The 18521-nt window shown below is 39.6% G+C and overlaps 1 protein-coding gene across 6 annotated transcripts in view; it reads right to left on the bottom strand.

Moving 5' to 3' along the window:
• The window catches only part of ccng2 (cyclin G2), a 28615-nt gene extending 10378 nt beyond the window's left edge, over window positions 1-18237 (bottom strand). Inside the window, 9 exon segments of one of the 6 annotated variants that reach the window (NM_001016447.3) lie at window positions 712-1239; window positions 1241-1357; window positions 2526-2731; window positions 6193-6291; window positions 6373-6451; window positions 10429-10679; window positions 11226-11363; window positions 15211-15353; window positions 16052-16243. In NM_001016447.3, the coding sequence (NP_001016447.2) occupies window positions 1224-1239; window positions 1241-1357; window positions 2526-2731; window positions 6193-6291; window positions 6373-6451; window positions 10429-10679; window positions 11226-11363; window positions 15211-15330 (1026 nt within the window). In that variant the 5' untranslated portion in view covers window positions 15331-15353; window positions 16052-16243 and the 3' untranslated portion in view covers window positions 712-1223. 6 annotated transcript variants of the gene reach the window in all.
• Between the last annotated feature and the right edge of the window lie 284 nt (window positions 18238-18521).

The raw sequence follows: 18521 nt of genomic DNA, 5'->3' as shown, positions 1-18521 counted from the left end.
TATTATAATTACATATTTAGCTTTATTATATTACACAGGACATGGGGATAAGGACAGACTTGTCCTTATGTGCTGGAAAACTGTATTTAAATGCTCCCAACTCCAATTGCAGGAACAGAGAACATGGAGCCAGATTTATACAAATCAGCTGGGATTCTCACTGGAGGAGTATTTTGCATATTTATGCAGCCACTGGCTCTGGAGAGCTGGGAAATGTTTCATTAAACAAGGCAAAAACTCTTAAACCCACATTACATTACATGGCAACACAGGAACCAGTTTAGTCTGCATATTAATCAGCTTCTATGGCAGATATTACCTGACATGCTGTTTTGACAATTCCCTTTTTGACGTTCCCTAAGCTTAGCCTTCCAACAGCAGCACAGAGCAAACTGAGCACGTGCAAGCCCTAAATCTTAAAAAGATGGTCTAACAAATAACAAAATGGCAGCCCCCTCTGGACAACTTTGAAAGCATAAATTATTACTTTAATTAGGCTTCTCAACCTCTGGGTTTGTGCAGTAAGTTCAAAATGTTTATATCTATGTTCAGTATACAAAATACAGCATTTCTAATGATTTTCAAATTTAGACTTTAGTTCTCCTTTAAGGTAACTCTTTTATGAGCCCTTGCACTGGTTATAATTAAAAGGTATAAACATGAATTAATGGGTACTTTTGCCATATAAACTCCTCAATAACACAATTAAAATAAAAGCAATGCAAAGATAATTTTAAAAAGCGTTGGTGCAGTAAATACATTTCACAATGCATTAGCTTCATAAGAAATGTAAGAGTTAACACTAACATTTAACAAATATAATGCAAAAAAAAGTTGCAATTTGCATTATTTCAGGCAGCTGAACTGCAGCTTTTCCATTAAAAAATATATTTATATGTCAATTGAACCATTTCATTACAAAAGAACTGGAATATTTAAAGGATTCCAAAGAGTTCAAAAGGGTGGCAAAATTAGCATATGCATCAAGAGCATAACATGGCACAAACAAATATTTTGAACAAAAATCAAAGATTTATCTTTAAAAATAAAGCATTAGCTGTTATAATGCTATAGATAATAACAGTATTGGGTAGAGGACTTTTCTGAAAAATTGGTGAACATATAAGTTAAGAAAGATAAGTTTAAACAGTGATATCTTCCATTGTCCTTCAATCACCTACATCATACTTGGATTAGCCTACAAAACTACAGATTGTTCATTGCTACAAAGGGTACAAACGACAGTCTTTTTAGCCTTGGTTGGTAATTATCAAAAAAGAAAGATGCTTCTAGATCACTCGGGGGAGAGCTGCCAAGGCTGTCTTCTCCACTGCTCATCTCTTCACAGGAGTCCTCACTGAAAAAATAAGTAGACCACTATTTCTCTACAAAGTTACATAAACCTCCTTTACAAACTATGGTTATATTAAATGTTTGGTGAAACTGTATTGTATGAACCATAAGGGCTTAATATTACAAAATGTATTGTTGACTGAATATGACACTTTCAAGTCTCTGTTCTGTGTATCTAAGAACACTATATGTCTACTATATTATAAAACACATGCAAATTAAAGGGGACCTGTCACCCTAAGAAATAATTTGAAATTCTTTTCTATTGTGTTTGTTAAGCAAAATAAACTTCACTTACATTATATAAGTAATATAAATCTTGTTTCTTCAGTCCTGGAATTACACAATCACAGCAAATAGGCAGGTGCCATTTTGTGGACACTTTTATTAAGGCAAGCTTTGTATCACCCCAAAATCTTGTCTATGTGCCAGAATGGGGGACCCAATGCCCATGCCCCACAATTAGATGTTTAGGAGGGAGGGGCCTAAGGCAGAGAGCCAGGGCAGGCAATATATGATTGACATCTGGAATTTTGAAAATGCCTTTATAATGGGTTTGGATGTGTTAAAGGAACTGTAACACCAAAAAATGAAAGAGCTTTAAAGTAATAACAATATAATGCACTGTTGCCCTGCACTGGTAAAACTGGTGTGTTTGTTACAGTAACACTACTATAATTTATATAATAAGCTGCTGTGTAGCCACGGGGGCAGCCATTCAAGTTGGAAAACAGGCACAGGTCACATAGCAGATAACAGATAAGTTCTGTAGAATACAATAGTGTTTTATCTGATATCTGCTATGTGCCTGTGCCTTTTCTCCTTTGAATGGCTGCCTCCATGGCTACATAGCAGCTTATTTATATAAATTATAGTAGACTTTCTGAAGTAAACACACAACTTTTACCAGTGCAGGGCAGCAGCACATTATATTTTAGTTACTTTTACACACTTTCATTTTTTGGGGTTACTGTTCCTTTAATATAGAAATGAATTTGGGTTTCTTGTTTGAAAAGGACTTTTATTATACAGCTTTTTATGACTGGGTGACAGGTCCCCTTTAAAGATGTTTTTATGATGCAAATATCTGTAAGTTAGCAGATTTTTTACATGTATTATCCCTGAAAGTGTGCGATTTATTAAAAGCAAAATATATTAAAAACATTACAAACCTTTCACTTTCATTTATTCGGCCACACTCTGGAATTGTTGGCAACTCTGGGACGCTATAGTAACTATTATGCAGGTTCTGAGCAGTACGTCGGGACACAGTCCATACCAGTTTCTTATGGTCTGGCTTGCAGCACTCAGGAGAAGAATAATCTGCCAGGCATTTTGAGACTAACTCTCTCCAGTAAAGCATATCCTCATCATTGACCTAGAAGAAAGCACAATGAAAGTCAAAGGAGAACTAAACCCTAAAATTGAATATGGCTATAAAAGCCATATTTTATATACTAAACTGATTGCACTAGCCAAAAGTTTCAGCATCTCTATTTTAGAAATGATACCTATATCATTAGTGGTTTTATGCGTAACAGATCTTGCCAGACTAATTTAGTTGCCTTTTATGAGGAGGTGAGTAGGAACCTCGATGCTGGAATGGCAGTTGATGTCATCTACTTGGACTTTGCTAAAGCGTTTGATACAGTACCTCACAGAAGGTTAATGATCAAATTAAGGAATATTGGCCTAGAACATAATATTTGTAATTGGATAGAGAACTGGCTGAAGGATAGATTACAAAGAGTGGTGGTAAATGGAACATTTTCTAATTGGACCAGTGTGGTTAGTGGAGTACCGCAGGGGTCAGTCCTTGGTCCTTTGCTCTTTAACTTGTTTATTAATGGCCTGGAGGGGATCATAGACAGTACTGTTTCTATTTTTGCTGACGACACTAAATTGTGCAAAACTATAAGTTCCATGCAGGATGCTGCCGCTTTGCAGAGAGATTTGACAAAATTGGAAAACTGGGCAGCAAACTGGAAAATGAGGTTCAATGTTGATAAGTGCAAAGTTATGCATTTTGGTAGAAATAATATAAACACGAACTATCTACTGAATGGTAGTGTGTTGAGGGTTTCCTTAATGGAGAAGGATCTAGGGGTTTTTGTAGATAACAAGTTGTCTAATTCCAGGCAGTGTCATTCTGTGGCTACTAAAGCAAATAAAGTGCTGTCTTGTATAAAAAAGGGCATTGACTCAAGGGATGAGAACATAATTTTGCCCCTTTATAGGTCCCTGGTAAGGCCTCACCTTGAGAATGCGGTGCAGTTTTGGGCTCCAGTCCTTAAGAGGGATATTAGAACTGGAGAGAGTGCAGAGACGTGCAACTAAACTGGTTAAGGGGATGGAAGATTTAAACTATGAGGTGAGACTGTCGAGGTTGAGGTTGTTTTCTCTGGAAAAGAGGCGCTTGCGAGGGGACATGATTACTCTGTACAAGTACATTAGAGGGGATTATAGGCAGATGGGGGATGTTCTTTTTTCCCATAAAAACAATCAACGCACCAGAGGTCACCCCTTTAGATTAGAGGAACGGAGCTTCCATTTGAAGCAGCATAGGTGGTTTTTCACGGTGAGGGCAGTGAGGTTGTGGAATGCCCTTCCTAGAGATGTGGTAATGGCAGATTCTGTTAAAGGAACAGTAACATCAAAAAATGAAAGAGCTTTAAGGTAATAAAAATATAATGCACTGTTGCCCTGCACTGGTAAAACTGGTGTGTTTGCTACAGTAACACTACTATACGGTAATTTATATAATAAGCTGCTGTGTAGCCACGGGGGCAGCCATTCAAGCTGGAAAAAAGGAGAAAAGGCACAGGTTACATAGCAGATAACAGGTAAGTTCTGTAGAAGACGATAGTATTTTATCTGTTATCTGCTATGTGCCTGTGCCTTTTCTCCTTTGAATGGCTGCCTCCATGGCTACATAGCAGCTTATTTATATAAATTATAGTAGACTTTCTGAAGTAAACACGCAACTTATACCAGTGCAGGGCAGCAGCATATTACATTTTAGTTACTTTTATACACTTTCATTTTTTGGTGTTACTGTTCCTTTAATGCCTTTAAGAGGGGCCTGGATGAGTTCTTGAACAATCAGTTTCCATAATGCCTCCCTTGAGGGAGGGGGGAGTAGGAGAGGGGAGAGAGGAGAGAGCTGCGTGTCTCTGGCACAGGAAAACAGACACAACAAATACACAGTGCAGCGTTTCTGTGAGTGCTTATGGTTGTATTTACATAGACCTTTCTGATAAAGCTTACTTTACACAGGAGCACAGAAATGTTTTAATTTCAGTAGCTCAGTGGAGAATTTACTTGATTCAGAAACTGGACATAAAGTGTTTATTCCTTGTAACCTTGCATTAAGTCTTTTTACTCAAAATGCCAATGTCCTTCCCACAAATGACATATATAGCAGTTTTATAGACATAAAAAAAATCAGGTTTTTAAAGCATGAACTCTCATTAATAAAAAAAAAAAAAAAAAAAAAAAAAATTCCCAGACTTAATACTATTTCAGTTATGGTATATCAGCAATTTTCTACACAAATACTTAAAGATGCAGGGAGTAAGAAGTTATACAAGTCTACGCCTCCAATACAGAAGAGGTCACATTCAGCATTATATACATTGCCCCAAATCAATACAAACCTTTCTTTAAAGGAAAAGGAAAGGCAAAAACTAAAAAAGAAACAGGATTGTCTTTGTTTTCAATGTGCCAGAGACACGCAGCTCTCTCCTCTCTCCTGCTTCCCCCTCCCTCAAGGGAGGCATTATGGGACATTCTTTACAGAGCTCAGTGTTTTTTTTTTCCCTATGAGGCTTCTGATCATCTGAACTTGTGAAATATGGGGAGACTTAAGGGCACTATTGAGAGAACTGAAGGTATGCCTGCAGCTTCAAAGTAACTCTTATTATTATTAGCCTTTCCTTCTCCTTTAAGAATTGTGGTTGTAATGTATTATTGTAGACGCAAACAGTAAATGTGGTTTTGAGCATAATAATGTAGGGGATCAGAGAACTCTTTCCCCTGTTTCTCAGTCTGTGACATCATCCACCCCAGCAACAGACTGGGGAGAAACCGGATTGGCTGGATGCCCCAGTGCACTGTTGGGAGAGAGGAGGTGTGCCTAGGTTTGAAGCCAAAAATCAGGGGTGGGCCCAGCAGCTTATGAAGGGAGCCCCTGCTGTTTTGTCAGTGTTGAGACAGAGACCATCCAGTAAGCAGTGACTGTGTAACGGCTGAGGGGAGCTCTGCTTAGCATCAGGAGTGCCAACCTATAGAGAGAGATCTGCTACACTGTGGTTAGCAGCCTTTACTCCCTGCGGATCCCCAGTGAGTGATCGGAGGAAAAGGTATAGAGTCTCTGTGTGTGTCCCCTGTGTGAGGACAGGTGTTTCTTGTGGCCTGCTACATGGGAGCAACTGTCTATTCCAAAGGGAGAGGTACTTTGGGGCAGGTAGCGCTACATGGGGAAACTGAAAGCGCTTTGGGGAAGGGACTTTGCCAGGATTGAACTGGGAAAGGGTATTTCCTCCAAGAGTGGAGTGTGGAACTGAATCCTCAGCGAGACTGAGCCAGTAGTGGCTAAAACTAAAGCAGGGTTTAATACTGTTGTATGTTATAATTATTTTATCTTCACACCATTATATAAAAGTTGATATTCGCTGCAAACTGTGTGTGATTATTTTCCTAGTGGAAATCCACTAGGTGGAGGCACTGCGCTAAAATCCCAGTTCCCAGTACCTTTCACTATTGCAAGGGGAAAAAAAATCATGTTAAACAAGTACACAGCCCAAAATAAGTGAGTGTGCCAAGAAGGGGTTACAATACCTTAGAATGCTTTTGTACACGAAGAGCAATTTCAAACAGTTCTAAAGACTTCAAGGTTTCTACTTCAAGAGTAAGAAGGCACAAGGCTAACACTGAGGGCTAAAAAAATTTTTTAATTAGTTGACTAAAATGGTGTCATGGATCATAAATGATTTATCAACAAGACAGACTAATACATACTTTTGCTTTTGAAAAAATAAGACGACAGTTGCAAGCTTTCAGCTGAGCTTCCAGTTTGTCCAGGTTTAATACTTCTTTCCTATGATGGTAAATATTAAGTATGTTAAGTGTCTTTAAAAACACAAAGCAGAAACATTTTTTTGTTAAAAATCCTACTCTTCTCCAACTGCAGTTATGTTACATACCACAAAAAATACTATAAAATCATCTTAAACTATGGAGACTGTTATAATATTTTAAAGGCATTAACCACCACAAAATAGGAGGAAATATGTTATCCACATCTATTTCTTTATCTGTAAAATTACTATAAACAACCCCCAGAAAAACATACCATAGTCCCTGCATTCAGTCTGATCTTGATTCTGATTTATAAGTTGAAAACTCCAGCGGATTTCCTCTTCCTGGTACAGTGTGAAGGCCCATCCCTTCTTCCTGTTCAGCTCTCCTCATCACTCTGACTACTACAGGGTAGAAGAAGAGGAGATTTTTTCTGTGCCCATTTATGACTGCCTGACTCTCTGTGCTTTCCCAGAAAGCTGCTTCTCTGTCAGGCATGAACAGAAGTTCATGCCTGACAGAGAAGCAGCTTTCTGGGAAAGCACAGAGAGTCAGGCAGTCATAAATGGGCACAGAAAAAAATCTGCTGCTGCACACTGGCTCCTGCTTCTCTGTGCATTCCCAGAAAGCTTCTTCTGTCAGGCATGAACAGAAGGCTCTTCCCCTTCTACTACTACCCTGTAGTCAGAGAGGTGAGGAGAGCTGAACAGGTCGGGGCTTCACACTGTACCAGGAAGAAGAGGAATGGAGTTGGAGATTTAACCCTTTAAGTGCCAGCACAATTTGACATTTCGGTTCCCCTCAGTGCCAGACGTTTTGTAAACATTCTGTGCTCTCTCAATTTAGGGTCTTTTACTGGGGGAAGGGTTAAGTTTAGGTAGGCAAACTATATATTGTTTTTTTCAGGGGAACCTGAGCTTTTTGTGTATTTCCACTTCTGGAACAAGATTTAGAGCTTGAAATACAAAAAAAAAGAAAGAAAAAATTCTTTTTTTCATGATATAGGGATTTACAACAGAAACATTTTATTTTATGGACAAAAATTCAACTGATTTGGAAAGCCACATGTCTCCCGAACGTGCTAATACCTGATATGTATAGTTTTATTGAGATTTCTGACTTCTATAAAACAAAAACTCCCAGCAGTAAATTACTAAATTTTCAAAGCATTACAGCAGAATACGGGCCTACTTTACATTCCAAAGGCAAAAATCCTGGAACATTAGGGTTTACCCCAGGAAAACCATACATTTTTGAAAAGCACACATTCTGACGAATCCGAAATGGGTAACTATGTCTTCCAACTCCTAAGTACTAAACGGCAATGCTTTACTGAATTTAGCATTTTCTATAAAAAATTATGAAAATTCTAAAAAATCGCCTCAAATCTTCCACTTTCAAGCACCTTATCTCCCACATAATATTAGGTACCAAGAAAACACATCCTAAATATGAAAGCCAAGGGTCCACCGAACAGTTTGATGCCCATTGTGCATAGGATCACCGATGTATCTGGCATTTAGAGACCCCATAAGGAAGTTAGTGCATAGAAATTACCCCAGAGGTCTCTTTAGCTCATGAAAATTCAACACATTTACTGCATTTTCTGTGGGGTAAAAACACAAAAAAATACATTGACCCCCCCCCCAAAACCATATATTTTTGGAAAGTACACATTCGGACGAATTCAAAATTGGTACCCATGTCTTTCTACTCCAAACTACAGAGTCACAATGCTTTCCCAAAATTGCCAGTTTTGATGAAATACCTGAACATTGCATCAAATCTTCCACTTTCAAGCACCTTACCTCCCACATAACATTAGGTACCAAAAGAACATGCCCTAAATATGAAAAGCCAAGGGTCCGTTGAACAGTTTGATGCCCAACTACAAAGCTATGCTAAACAGAACGGTTTTTATGGCATTTCTGAAAATTGTCACAAAGCTTGCTTGTTACCTCATTATGTACCCCCACATTTTGTAATGTATCAACATAAAACTTTCTAAATATGGAAGCCAGGGGTCTACTGAACAGTTTCATGCCCTATATGCATATATTGGCCAAACTACGTGCCGTACAGGGGCACCCAAATAAAAATAGTGCATATGAATTTTCACATAAGACACTCCGGCTCATGCAATTTTTGCACCCGGTATGTGTATTATGTGGCATAAGACCCCCTAACAGTATGAAGACCCTAGAAAACCATATATTTTCCAAAAGTACACATTCTGACAAAACAAAAATGGGTAAATTAAACTTTCTACTGCAAACTACCAAACTACAAAGCTATGCTAAACAGAACGGTTTATGTGACATTTCTGAAAATCGGCACAAAGCTTGCATGTTGCCCCATTATGTACCCCACATTTAGCAACATACCAACATAAAACACTCTAAGTATGAACGCCAGGGGTCTACTGAACAGTTGATGCCCAATATGCATAGATTTACCAAACTATGTGGGGTACACAGGATGCCAAATTGAAATACAGCAGACAAAATATCCATGTGCAAAGACAAGTAATAAAGAACAATGTGAAATGCAATAAAATTGAAAAACATAAAAAAAAAAAAAAATCACTAAAATAATTTTTTTTTTCCTAATAATATCTGCGGTCAGAATAAGAGTTTGAGTATTTTGGCTTGGGCAAATAAGTTTTACAGACAAAGTCAAGCAAACAACAACTATGCATAACTGAAAATGCAATAAAATTGCTAAAAATGCAATAAAATACCTAAAAATGCACCAAAATCACAGAAAATGTAGTAGAAACACCAAAATAATACACAAAAGGTATTGCGCAGTGCGGTTAGCGAATATGCTATCCGCAATAAAACATTTTTTTCAGGCAAGAATAAAAACGATGCGATTAAAAAAAAATAAATTACAAAATTACATAAGTGTGTACATTAGATAAAATGTGTTTTGTGTGCATGTGTGTGAGTGCGGTGAATGTTTGAAACCCCCCCAACTCCCCTAAAATGTATGTGTTTGTGTGTAAGTGTGAGTATAAGTGTGTATTAGTGTATTATGTGTGTGTATGTGTGTTTTTGGCACTTACTTTTGTAGTAGAACGTGGATCTGCAGGGAGACACACAGGCAGCAGTCCGGCAGTGAGTAGGAGTGGCAGGAAGCAGAGGGGGAAGCAGGGGGTGAACAGAGAAAGGGAGAAGGAGATCGTGAAAGCCAGGCACGGATTGCACGTGCCTGACTTTTCTTTTACTCGTTCCCCCCCTCTAACTGTTGCCTAGAGGCTGGGTAACGAGCGGGGAGCGGCTTCAAAAGCCGCTCCTCCGCTCCCAAACCCGGAAGTGCAGCAGGACGTAGAATCTACGTCCTGTGGCACTTAGGTACTTTGGTACCCAGGACATAGATTCTACATCCTGTGGCACTAAAAGGGTTAAACTTATAAATTAGAAACCAGAAAGTTCTACTGTACATTTTCAACAAAACATACACAGGCCTTTGGCTTCCTCATAAATTGAATAATGTAGCAGTGATTATTGTTACATTTAACCAAGCCTAAAAGGAGAAATAAACTCTACCCTATTCTCAGCCTCCCCTCCACTGTTCCCCCTTCGAGCTTGCTCCCCACAAGAACTATTCTGTTCAAAATTCTCCTTGTGTGCTAACCTGCTATAAATCTACAGTGTAGCATGAGGAGTTTAACTGTGCCAACTTCTGATTCTTTTCTGTCAGTTGTCGATACGGGTCTTGCGGGAGTATGCTCAGTTCTGTAGATACATAGATTCAAGATCCGTATCGGAAGACAGTGGAAGATGGGCACCTTTAAACTCAGTTGTGCAGATTTATGCCAGTTCAGCACACTTCTGAAAAGAATAGATGCTACAGGGAGGGAGCTTGGGGACAGGGGTGCTAGGGTTTAGTTTAGTAAATTTCCATCACACAAAATATCTGATCATGCTTTGCCTTTGATGATTTGTTAAATTAAACCAGTTAAATCTAAGAAAAAAATCAACACAAACACACCTTTTAGAAGAATGGCAGAGGACTACTGTGTGATACAAGTGCAAAAACGTTAAGGCAGTTGTAGCTTTAAATTCAAAGTGCAATTTTTCCGAAATTATCTTTTCCATGCGGTTCATGTCTGACACCGTGCATTTACACTGGCTAATACGGATCACATCATGAACAGATGGAATATTGCAGTCTTCCTCCACTACTTTGGCTGCCAACTGAAAGCAACAGACTCCAATGCAAGACAAATGCTTTGGTTTCACCTGCAAAATAGGATAGAATAAATTACATAAATAGGATAGAATAAATTACATAATTACATAAGTTACAGTTATATATATATTCATTCATTCAGTTGCTACTAATATTATGGATTGTGTCTGAAGATGATCAATAAACTTCAAGAGAAATATGCAATCTAGCTATAACCACTAGGACTTCAGTTTTTCACAGACAAATAAATCATACCAAGACAGAGAGAAAAAGCGCACCCATGGCAAATATATAACTTAAAGGCATATGTGTAGAGAGGTAATGTTTGGCACATGAGAACACCTGTGCCATCCCAAATGGCCGACAAACCTTTATTCTACTGTACATTATTTTCCTATAAGTTATGCGACTGTGTTTAACTGGCCTCTGGTATAAAGCCGTTTACTGTACTCTTTGGCACAAGTAATTAATTTATATGCCCTAATGGTTTCTCACCCAAAACGATAACCATAAACAAAATTATACAATATTATGTGGTGATTTCATTAGGGAGAATAATGTTTCTAAATTCTCTAGCTGAAACACATCTGCCTTACCTTCATGATTGCCAAGAATCTGTCCAAGATGTTAACAGCCAACACAAATGTTTCCATACCCAGACCAAAAAAGTTTGTCAGACTCCATAGGTCTTCAACTTTTGCATTCCTCAACCTCGGACAGATAGAATTATCATTCTACACAAGAAAAATTAATGTTTGAAATGTTAATTTTGCATGACAACTTTATGTCACAGGTTGTTGAGGACCCAACCAGGAACCATGCTATATTGGATCTAGTGATCTCTAATGACCCTAAACATATAGCAAATATGCAAGTGGTTGAACCCCTGGGTAATAGTGACCATAATGTTATTTCATTTGATGTTTAGCTCCTTAAAGGAAAAAGAAAGGTAAAGTCACTTGGGGGTGCCAAAATGTTAGGCACCCCCAAGTGACTTTAACCGCCTACCTTTTACCCCGGGCTGGTGCCGCTGTCAGGAGAAAACAGCACCAGCCCGGGGTAGCTGCCGGCGCTTCCTCCTTCCGGCTCCGCTGCGCGCGCATGCGCAGTAGAGTGAAAAGCCGAACTTAAACATTTAAGTCGGCTTTTTCGCTCTACTGTGCATGCCCGGCCACCGGCAGTTTAGGAAGTGGAAGGCGGAAGGAGGAAGTGCTGCGCTCCAGGTACCCCGGGCTGGTGCTATTTTCTCCGAACAGGGGCACCAGCCCGGGGTACAAGGTAAGCGGTTAAAGTCACTTGGGGGTGCTTAACATTTTGGCACCCCCAAGTGACTTTGCCTTTCCTTCCCCTTTAAGGGCAGTGCTTCAAAGCATAGACTGAGGCATTATGTTTTCTGCTAAAATTACAGAGCAGAAATGGTTGTCATTTAAAATGATATAAAATCATTACTGTTCTCAATTTCTTCCATTAATAAGTAAATGTAGAAGTGTTAAGAATCACCCTATGTGGCTTAATTCTGAGGTAAAGAAGTTAATAGGGGAAAAAAAGGAAAATTTTAAGACATATAAGTCAAAGGGGACAGAAGCTGCGTTTAATGAACACTATAACAAGTGTTGTAAAACAGCGATCCGGAAGGCAAAGGTAGAAAATGAGGCTAAATGTAACCCCAAAAAGTATATTAATAATAAAAAGATGCAGGTTGAGAGTGTAGCCCCATTGACTTATAGTAACAATATTGTTACAGCAGATATAAAAAGGCAAATGTGCTAAACTAGTTCTTTTCTTCGGTGTATACAGTAGAGGAGCCAGAGCCAAGGCCCACCCACTAGCTGCACTGTTGCCTCAGCTCTAACTAGTCAGTGGTTGACACAGGATATGGTGCTGGATATGGATAAGGTTTACACAAAATTAATGTGAACAAGGCATCTGGGCCAGATGGAATACACCCTCGGGTATTGAGAGAGCTAGGGTCGGTTTTACTGTGGCCTCTGTTTCTGATATTCTCAGACTCGCTTTCATCAGGTATGGTACCTAGGGATTGTAAGAAGGAATGTCATTCCTATATTTAAAAACGGAGTAAGATCTCAGCCTGGCAATTATAGGCCAATAAGCTTGACATCCGTGGTGGGTAAGTTTTTTGAAGGCTTGTTAAGGGATCACATACAAAATTATGTCCTGGATATTGACATTAATCGGCATGGCATTATGAAGGCCAAATCTTGTCCGACCAATTTAATTGCCTTTTATGATGTGGTTAGTAAGAAGCTGGGCAGTGGGGGTGGAGAAGATGTGATCAATTTGGACTTTGCCAAAGCATTTGATACCGTTCGCCACATGACTGTTTTTAAACTAAAGTCTACTGGTCTTAGTAAAGTCGTTAGCAAGGGGGTAGGAAACTGACTACAGGATCGGATACAGAGGGTGGTTGTAAATGGTACATTCTCTACTTGGAGTAAGGTTATTAGTGGGGTCCCTCAGGGTTCTGTACTGGGTCCACTTTTGTTTAACTTGTTCATAAATGACTTGGGGGAGGGTATTATAAGTTATGTATCAGTGTTTGCAGATGACACAAAACTCTGCAGTCCAGTCATTTCTAGGATGTGGCATCCTTGCAGCAGGATCCTGACCAACTGGCAATCTGGGCGGCTAAGTGGCAGATGAGATTTAATGTGGATAAATGTAAGGCCATGCACCTGGGATGTAAAAATATGCAAGCCACTTATACACTTAAAGGAGAAGGAAAGGTAAAAACGAAGTAAGCTTTATCAGATCTTGATCTAAATCCAGTCATAAGCACTCACAGAAACACTGCACTGAGTTCTCTTTCAAAAGAAACAGGATTTCTTGTCTCTTTGTTTTCCTGTGCCAGAGTCTGCCCAGCTCTTTTCTCTCTCCCCCATCTCCTGCTCCCCCTCCCTCAAGAATGCTAAAAACTCCCTACCCCCTTAGGAATGTGTGATCTGAGCCATTCAGCAGGAAACTTCCTCAAAGTCTTTCAAACTTGGCATGTCTTGGTTTTGGCGCAGGAGTGTGGCATTATGGGAATTGTCTTTACAGAGCTCAGCTTTTTTTTTCCTATGAAACTTCTGATCATCTGAACAGGAGAAATATGGGTAGACTTAAGGGCACTATTGAGAGAACTGAAGGTATGCCTGCATCTTGATATTAACTCTTTATTAGCCTTTCCTTCTCCTTTAATATAGTCATATTAAAGGAGAAGGAAAGGCTAATAAAGAGTTAATATCAAGATGCAGGCATACCTTCAGTTCTCTCAATAGTGGATTTGCACTAGGCAAATCCAAAATGGAGAAGGACTTTGGAGTCCTTGTGAATAATAAACTTGGCTTTAGCAAGCAATGCCAGGCAGCAGCTGCTAGGGTAAATAAACTGCATTAAAAGGGGCATAGATTCACAGGAGGAGGGTGTTATTCTTCCTCTTTACAGAGTGCTGGTAAGGCCCCATCTAGAATATGCTGTCCAGTTTTGGTCTCCAGTGCTCAAATGAGATATTATTGAATTAGAGAGGGTCCAAAGGGCAAATAAGCTAGTAAAGGGTATGGAAAGTCTCAGTTATGAAGAAAGAATGGCCAACTTGGGTTTGTTTACACTGGAGAAGAGGAGCTTAAGAGGTGACATGATAACTATGTATAAATATATATAAGGGGATCATATAATAACCTCTCTAATGCTTCATTTAACAGTACTGTAGGTCCTTCCAACTGACACCAGGGCACCCATTCCGTTTAGAATTTTTAGATTTTTTACTGTGAGAGCTGTGAAGTTGTAGAATTCCCTCCCTGGCTTGATACTTTATATAGCTTTAAGAAGGGGTTGGATGGCTTTTTAGCAAGTGAGGGAATACAGGGTTATGGGAGATAGTTTTAGTACAAGTTGATCCAGGGACTGGTCCATCTTGGAGTCAGGAATGATTTTTTCCCTCTCTGCGGCAAATTAGAGAGGCTTCAGATGGGGTTTTTCTTCTGCCTTCCTCTGGATCAACTAGCAGTTAGGCAGGTTATATATAGGCATTATGGAGTAACTTGATGGACGCATGCGTTTTTTTTGTGTAGACTCCATTTTAATCATAGTAACACAGTAAGTTAGGTTAAAAAAAAAAAAAAAAAAAAAAAAAAAATGCATCCATCAAGTTACACCATAATGCCTATATATAACCTGCCTAACTGCTAGTATGTACTAAAAACAAAAAAAAAAAAACCAACAACCAATCCTATTGCACATACAAAATAAATACACAAATTACTTGTAATTATGTGCAGTGGATGAGTTAACTTTTGTGGGCTGGTACGGAAATTAGGCAGTTGAGTTAGCACATCATAATTCTTCACTGAATAAACAATCATGTTTAAATGCTTTCATTTAAAGAACAAGTAAGATATGTTTGGTTGGTTTGTGTATATCCACCACTTTAAGGTCACTTATTATAGTAAAGTAATGGAAGCCTAATCAATATATAAACTGTGGAGAAAATATAAACATCACACAAGAATTCAATTCCTTTCCTTTAAATACATGGTTACCTATAACAAACAGCCCATCCCCAACGCTGGTGAAATCTCTTACCTCTGCTGTGGACTCAATGAGGATCAAGCCCTTCTCCCTGGGCTGATATTTGGACTCCAGTTCCAGGTGTAAATTCAGTTGCTTTAGGAGTTTAAATGCCTCGTTGCTTGTATGATCCATAGCTACCAAATCTTCATATTTATCTGAATGAGAGAAAATACAAAAGATTTCTAGGGGACGTAAAGAATAAGTGGAGCTGTTTTGTGCAAACAGGCAAATCACTTGGTGTGGGGTGGTGCCATCTGCCTGGCTCCACCCCCACAAGGCGAAACTATTAAGGACCAATTATACTCTCCAGCTGAGTTTGTCACCGGTCACGTCCACACAAACAACCCAAGAAAGCCCCCCCAAGGGCTAGAAAGGGGGTTGGCGCAAATCTTTTCAACACAAACTCAGCTGACAAAACAAAAACAAGTCACAGCCACCCAGCGCGCCCCCCTCCCCCGTTAGTTCCACTCCCACTTTACCCGACCGTTTATTTTATTCGGCAAATACATTCTTTAACCTAATACAAGTGTCTGTGAGGCATAAGGTGATGATTCTGTCACTCTTACGAACTACAACTACCAGCCTCTTCGGATAAATACTGGGTTGGAATACAGTATTCACTGAACCACAGTTATGAAAATCCTGAAAAATCCAGATTAATGACATCACTTCTAAAAAACCAACAAGTCAGACAGACATGTAAAACGGCAATACACCTCTTGCTGCCCATTACTTAGAAATCCGCAGTACGCTAAACATCATTTGACAGAGCATGATGGGAGTGGCGCCAGACAGACATCCTTTCACAGAAAATCTATCCAAGCCCCAGCGCGATACACCCAGTCAGGCTCACCCTAATATCCTCCAGGTGACATACAATGCAGACGTCCGAGATGGTTCACTTCCAGGACATGACGAACCTCTAACTGAGATTGCCAGCTATCAGAGCATAGATCTTGACGATCAGCGACGGTATAACTGACGATATTATAGACGGCAGGTTTCTTCGTAAGTCACCAACAGGTATCCCTGTTTACAATCTGCATAATACACTCACAGAACGAGCAGAAAGCTACTGGATAACTTGACACACCAAACTGCTCCTTGTTTTTGTTTCCCATACAACTTCCACGCCCTGAAGTCTCAGACGTCACTGGGCGGAGGAATCTTCGAACAAAGAACAACAAAAGGATTTAAGTACCGTGAGGAAAATAAGTCCATATCGACATCACAGAGATCCTTGCATTGTATACTCAAATAATGCCCTTATTAAAGAAAATAGTCAAGGATGTATTATAAGTCAAAGCAGAGTTTGAAACAAATCAAAGCAAGGGTAAACGCGCAAAATAGGGAAGGCGGAGGAATACATAGATTTTTCTTTCTCAGTCATATGACTTTGAGCTCCTTCCTGTCCCGCCCGCTGTCATTTTCATTTTGAAAAGGCCGCCCAAACTATCTTTTTTTTCTGATTGGTCGAAAGGACACATTGTATGTGATTTGATAGTAGAGACAGTCGCGTCAGTAACGCTGATGATTGGTTGATATGTTCTTGTTGCTGCGCCGAATCTTTAAAGAAAAGCTTTGCACACTGTTGACCGTGCAGGCGCATGCATTTTATAAAGCTGGAGCAGATATTCTGCCGATTTTTCCGAAGTCTCACAAAGTCATGTGGTGAATTAAGGGTGTACATGCACTGTAAGCATTTGGTGACATAATTTGATGCATTTGCACAGGTGGAATTTTTTGGTTTCAGCTGGGTTTCATCTACAATTATGCGCGCCACAGTTCCCCTAGGTTACGGTAGCTGTCAGGTTGACAGCTCTGAAGGAGGTCTATTAGAAAACTAAAAAGAAAAAGTGTTTGAAGGGAGGATTACATCACTGAATGTGTAGGGAGGAGGTATAAACACTGAAGAGAGATGGAAGCACTACATGGAAGACTGAGCATGGAGGGGGTGTTGGAAAGCTGCAGTGGTATTGGAGCGCACGTGGAATACCAAAAATCTGTGGCACAGTAGAATAAAATTGACATGTTATTTGGGAGTGTGGCCACAAAGTGGAAGATTGTTTTTTTTCAATCATAATAGTTTGTTTTACCTTTTTCAGTTAATAGCAGGGCACAGCAGAGGGGGGGGGGATCGTCAGATCGCCATGTGTGTGGCCACCTTAAAGGGGGAGATCAGAGGGAGAGTGGTAACAATCAGAGCCCAGAAAAAGGAACCGTCATCGCAGGTAGAGGAAAGGAGGGGCATTAGCTGAGCAGGCAGGGAGGAATGCAGGGCGGGACAGAACACTTTTGCAGGAACAGACTGCCTGTGACATCATAAACAGCACCGCCCACCCTATGCATATTTGCTGCACTTTAAAGGAACAGTAACACCAACAAATTAAAGTGTATAAAACTAACTAAAATATAATGTGCTGCTGCCCTGCACTGGTAAAAGTTGTGTGTTTACTTCAGAGAGTCTACTATAATTTATATAAATAAGCTGCTGTGTAGCCATGGGGGCAGCCATTCAAAGGAGAAAAGGCACAGGCAATAGCAGATAACAGATAAAACACTATTGTATTCGACAGAGCTTATCTGTTATCTGCTATGTAACCTGTGCCTTTTCTCCTTTTTTCCAGCTTGAATGGCTGCCCCCGTGGCTACACAGCAGCTTATTATATAAATTATAGTAGTGTTACTGTAGCAAACACACCAGTTTTACCAGTGCAGAGCAACAGTGCATTATATTTTTATTACTTTAAAGCTCTTTTATTTTTTGGTGTTACTGTTCCTTTAAGTAGATGCTGCTCTGTTACTGAAGCAGATCAGGACTGGGAGCTGAAGCTTGCGAAAGGGGTGTGTAAAGCACAGTTATCAAGCAGTTATGGGCATATTTGAACCCAAAGGTATTAAAGTAAAATTACTTCTATTTTAAATGGTTTAGTGCATTGCATTAAGGGGTGATATGATAACTATATTTAAATATATAAGGGGATCACATATTAATCTCTCTAATGCTTTATTTACCAGTGGGTCCTTCCAGCAGACACAAAGGCACCCATTCCAATTACAAAAAAGGAGGTTCCGTCGGAATATTCAGAAAGGGATTTTAACAATGAGAGCTGTGAAGTTGTGGAATTCTCTCCCTGAATCAGTCGTGCTGGCTGACATTAGATACTTTCAAGAAGGGGTTGGATTTTTTTTAGTAACTGATGGAATACAGGATTATGGAAGATAGCTCATAGTACAAGTTGATTCAGGACTCATCCGATTGCCATTTTGGAGTCAGGAAGGAATTTTATCCTCCTCTGGCAAATTAGAGAGGCTTCAGAAGG

This window comes from Xenopus tropicalis, chromosome 1, assembly GCF_000004195.4.
Source record: "Xenopus tropicalis strain Nigerian chromosome 1, UCB_Xtro_10.0, whole genome shotgun sequence".
Lineage (NCBI taxonomy): Eukaryota > Metazoa > Chordata > Amphibia > Anura > Pipidae > Xenopus > Xenopus tropicalis.
The sequence above is the reverse complement of the archived record's forward strand: the minus strand, read 5'-3'. Positions and strand labels throughout refer to the sequence as shown.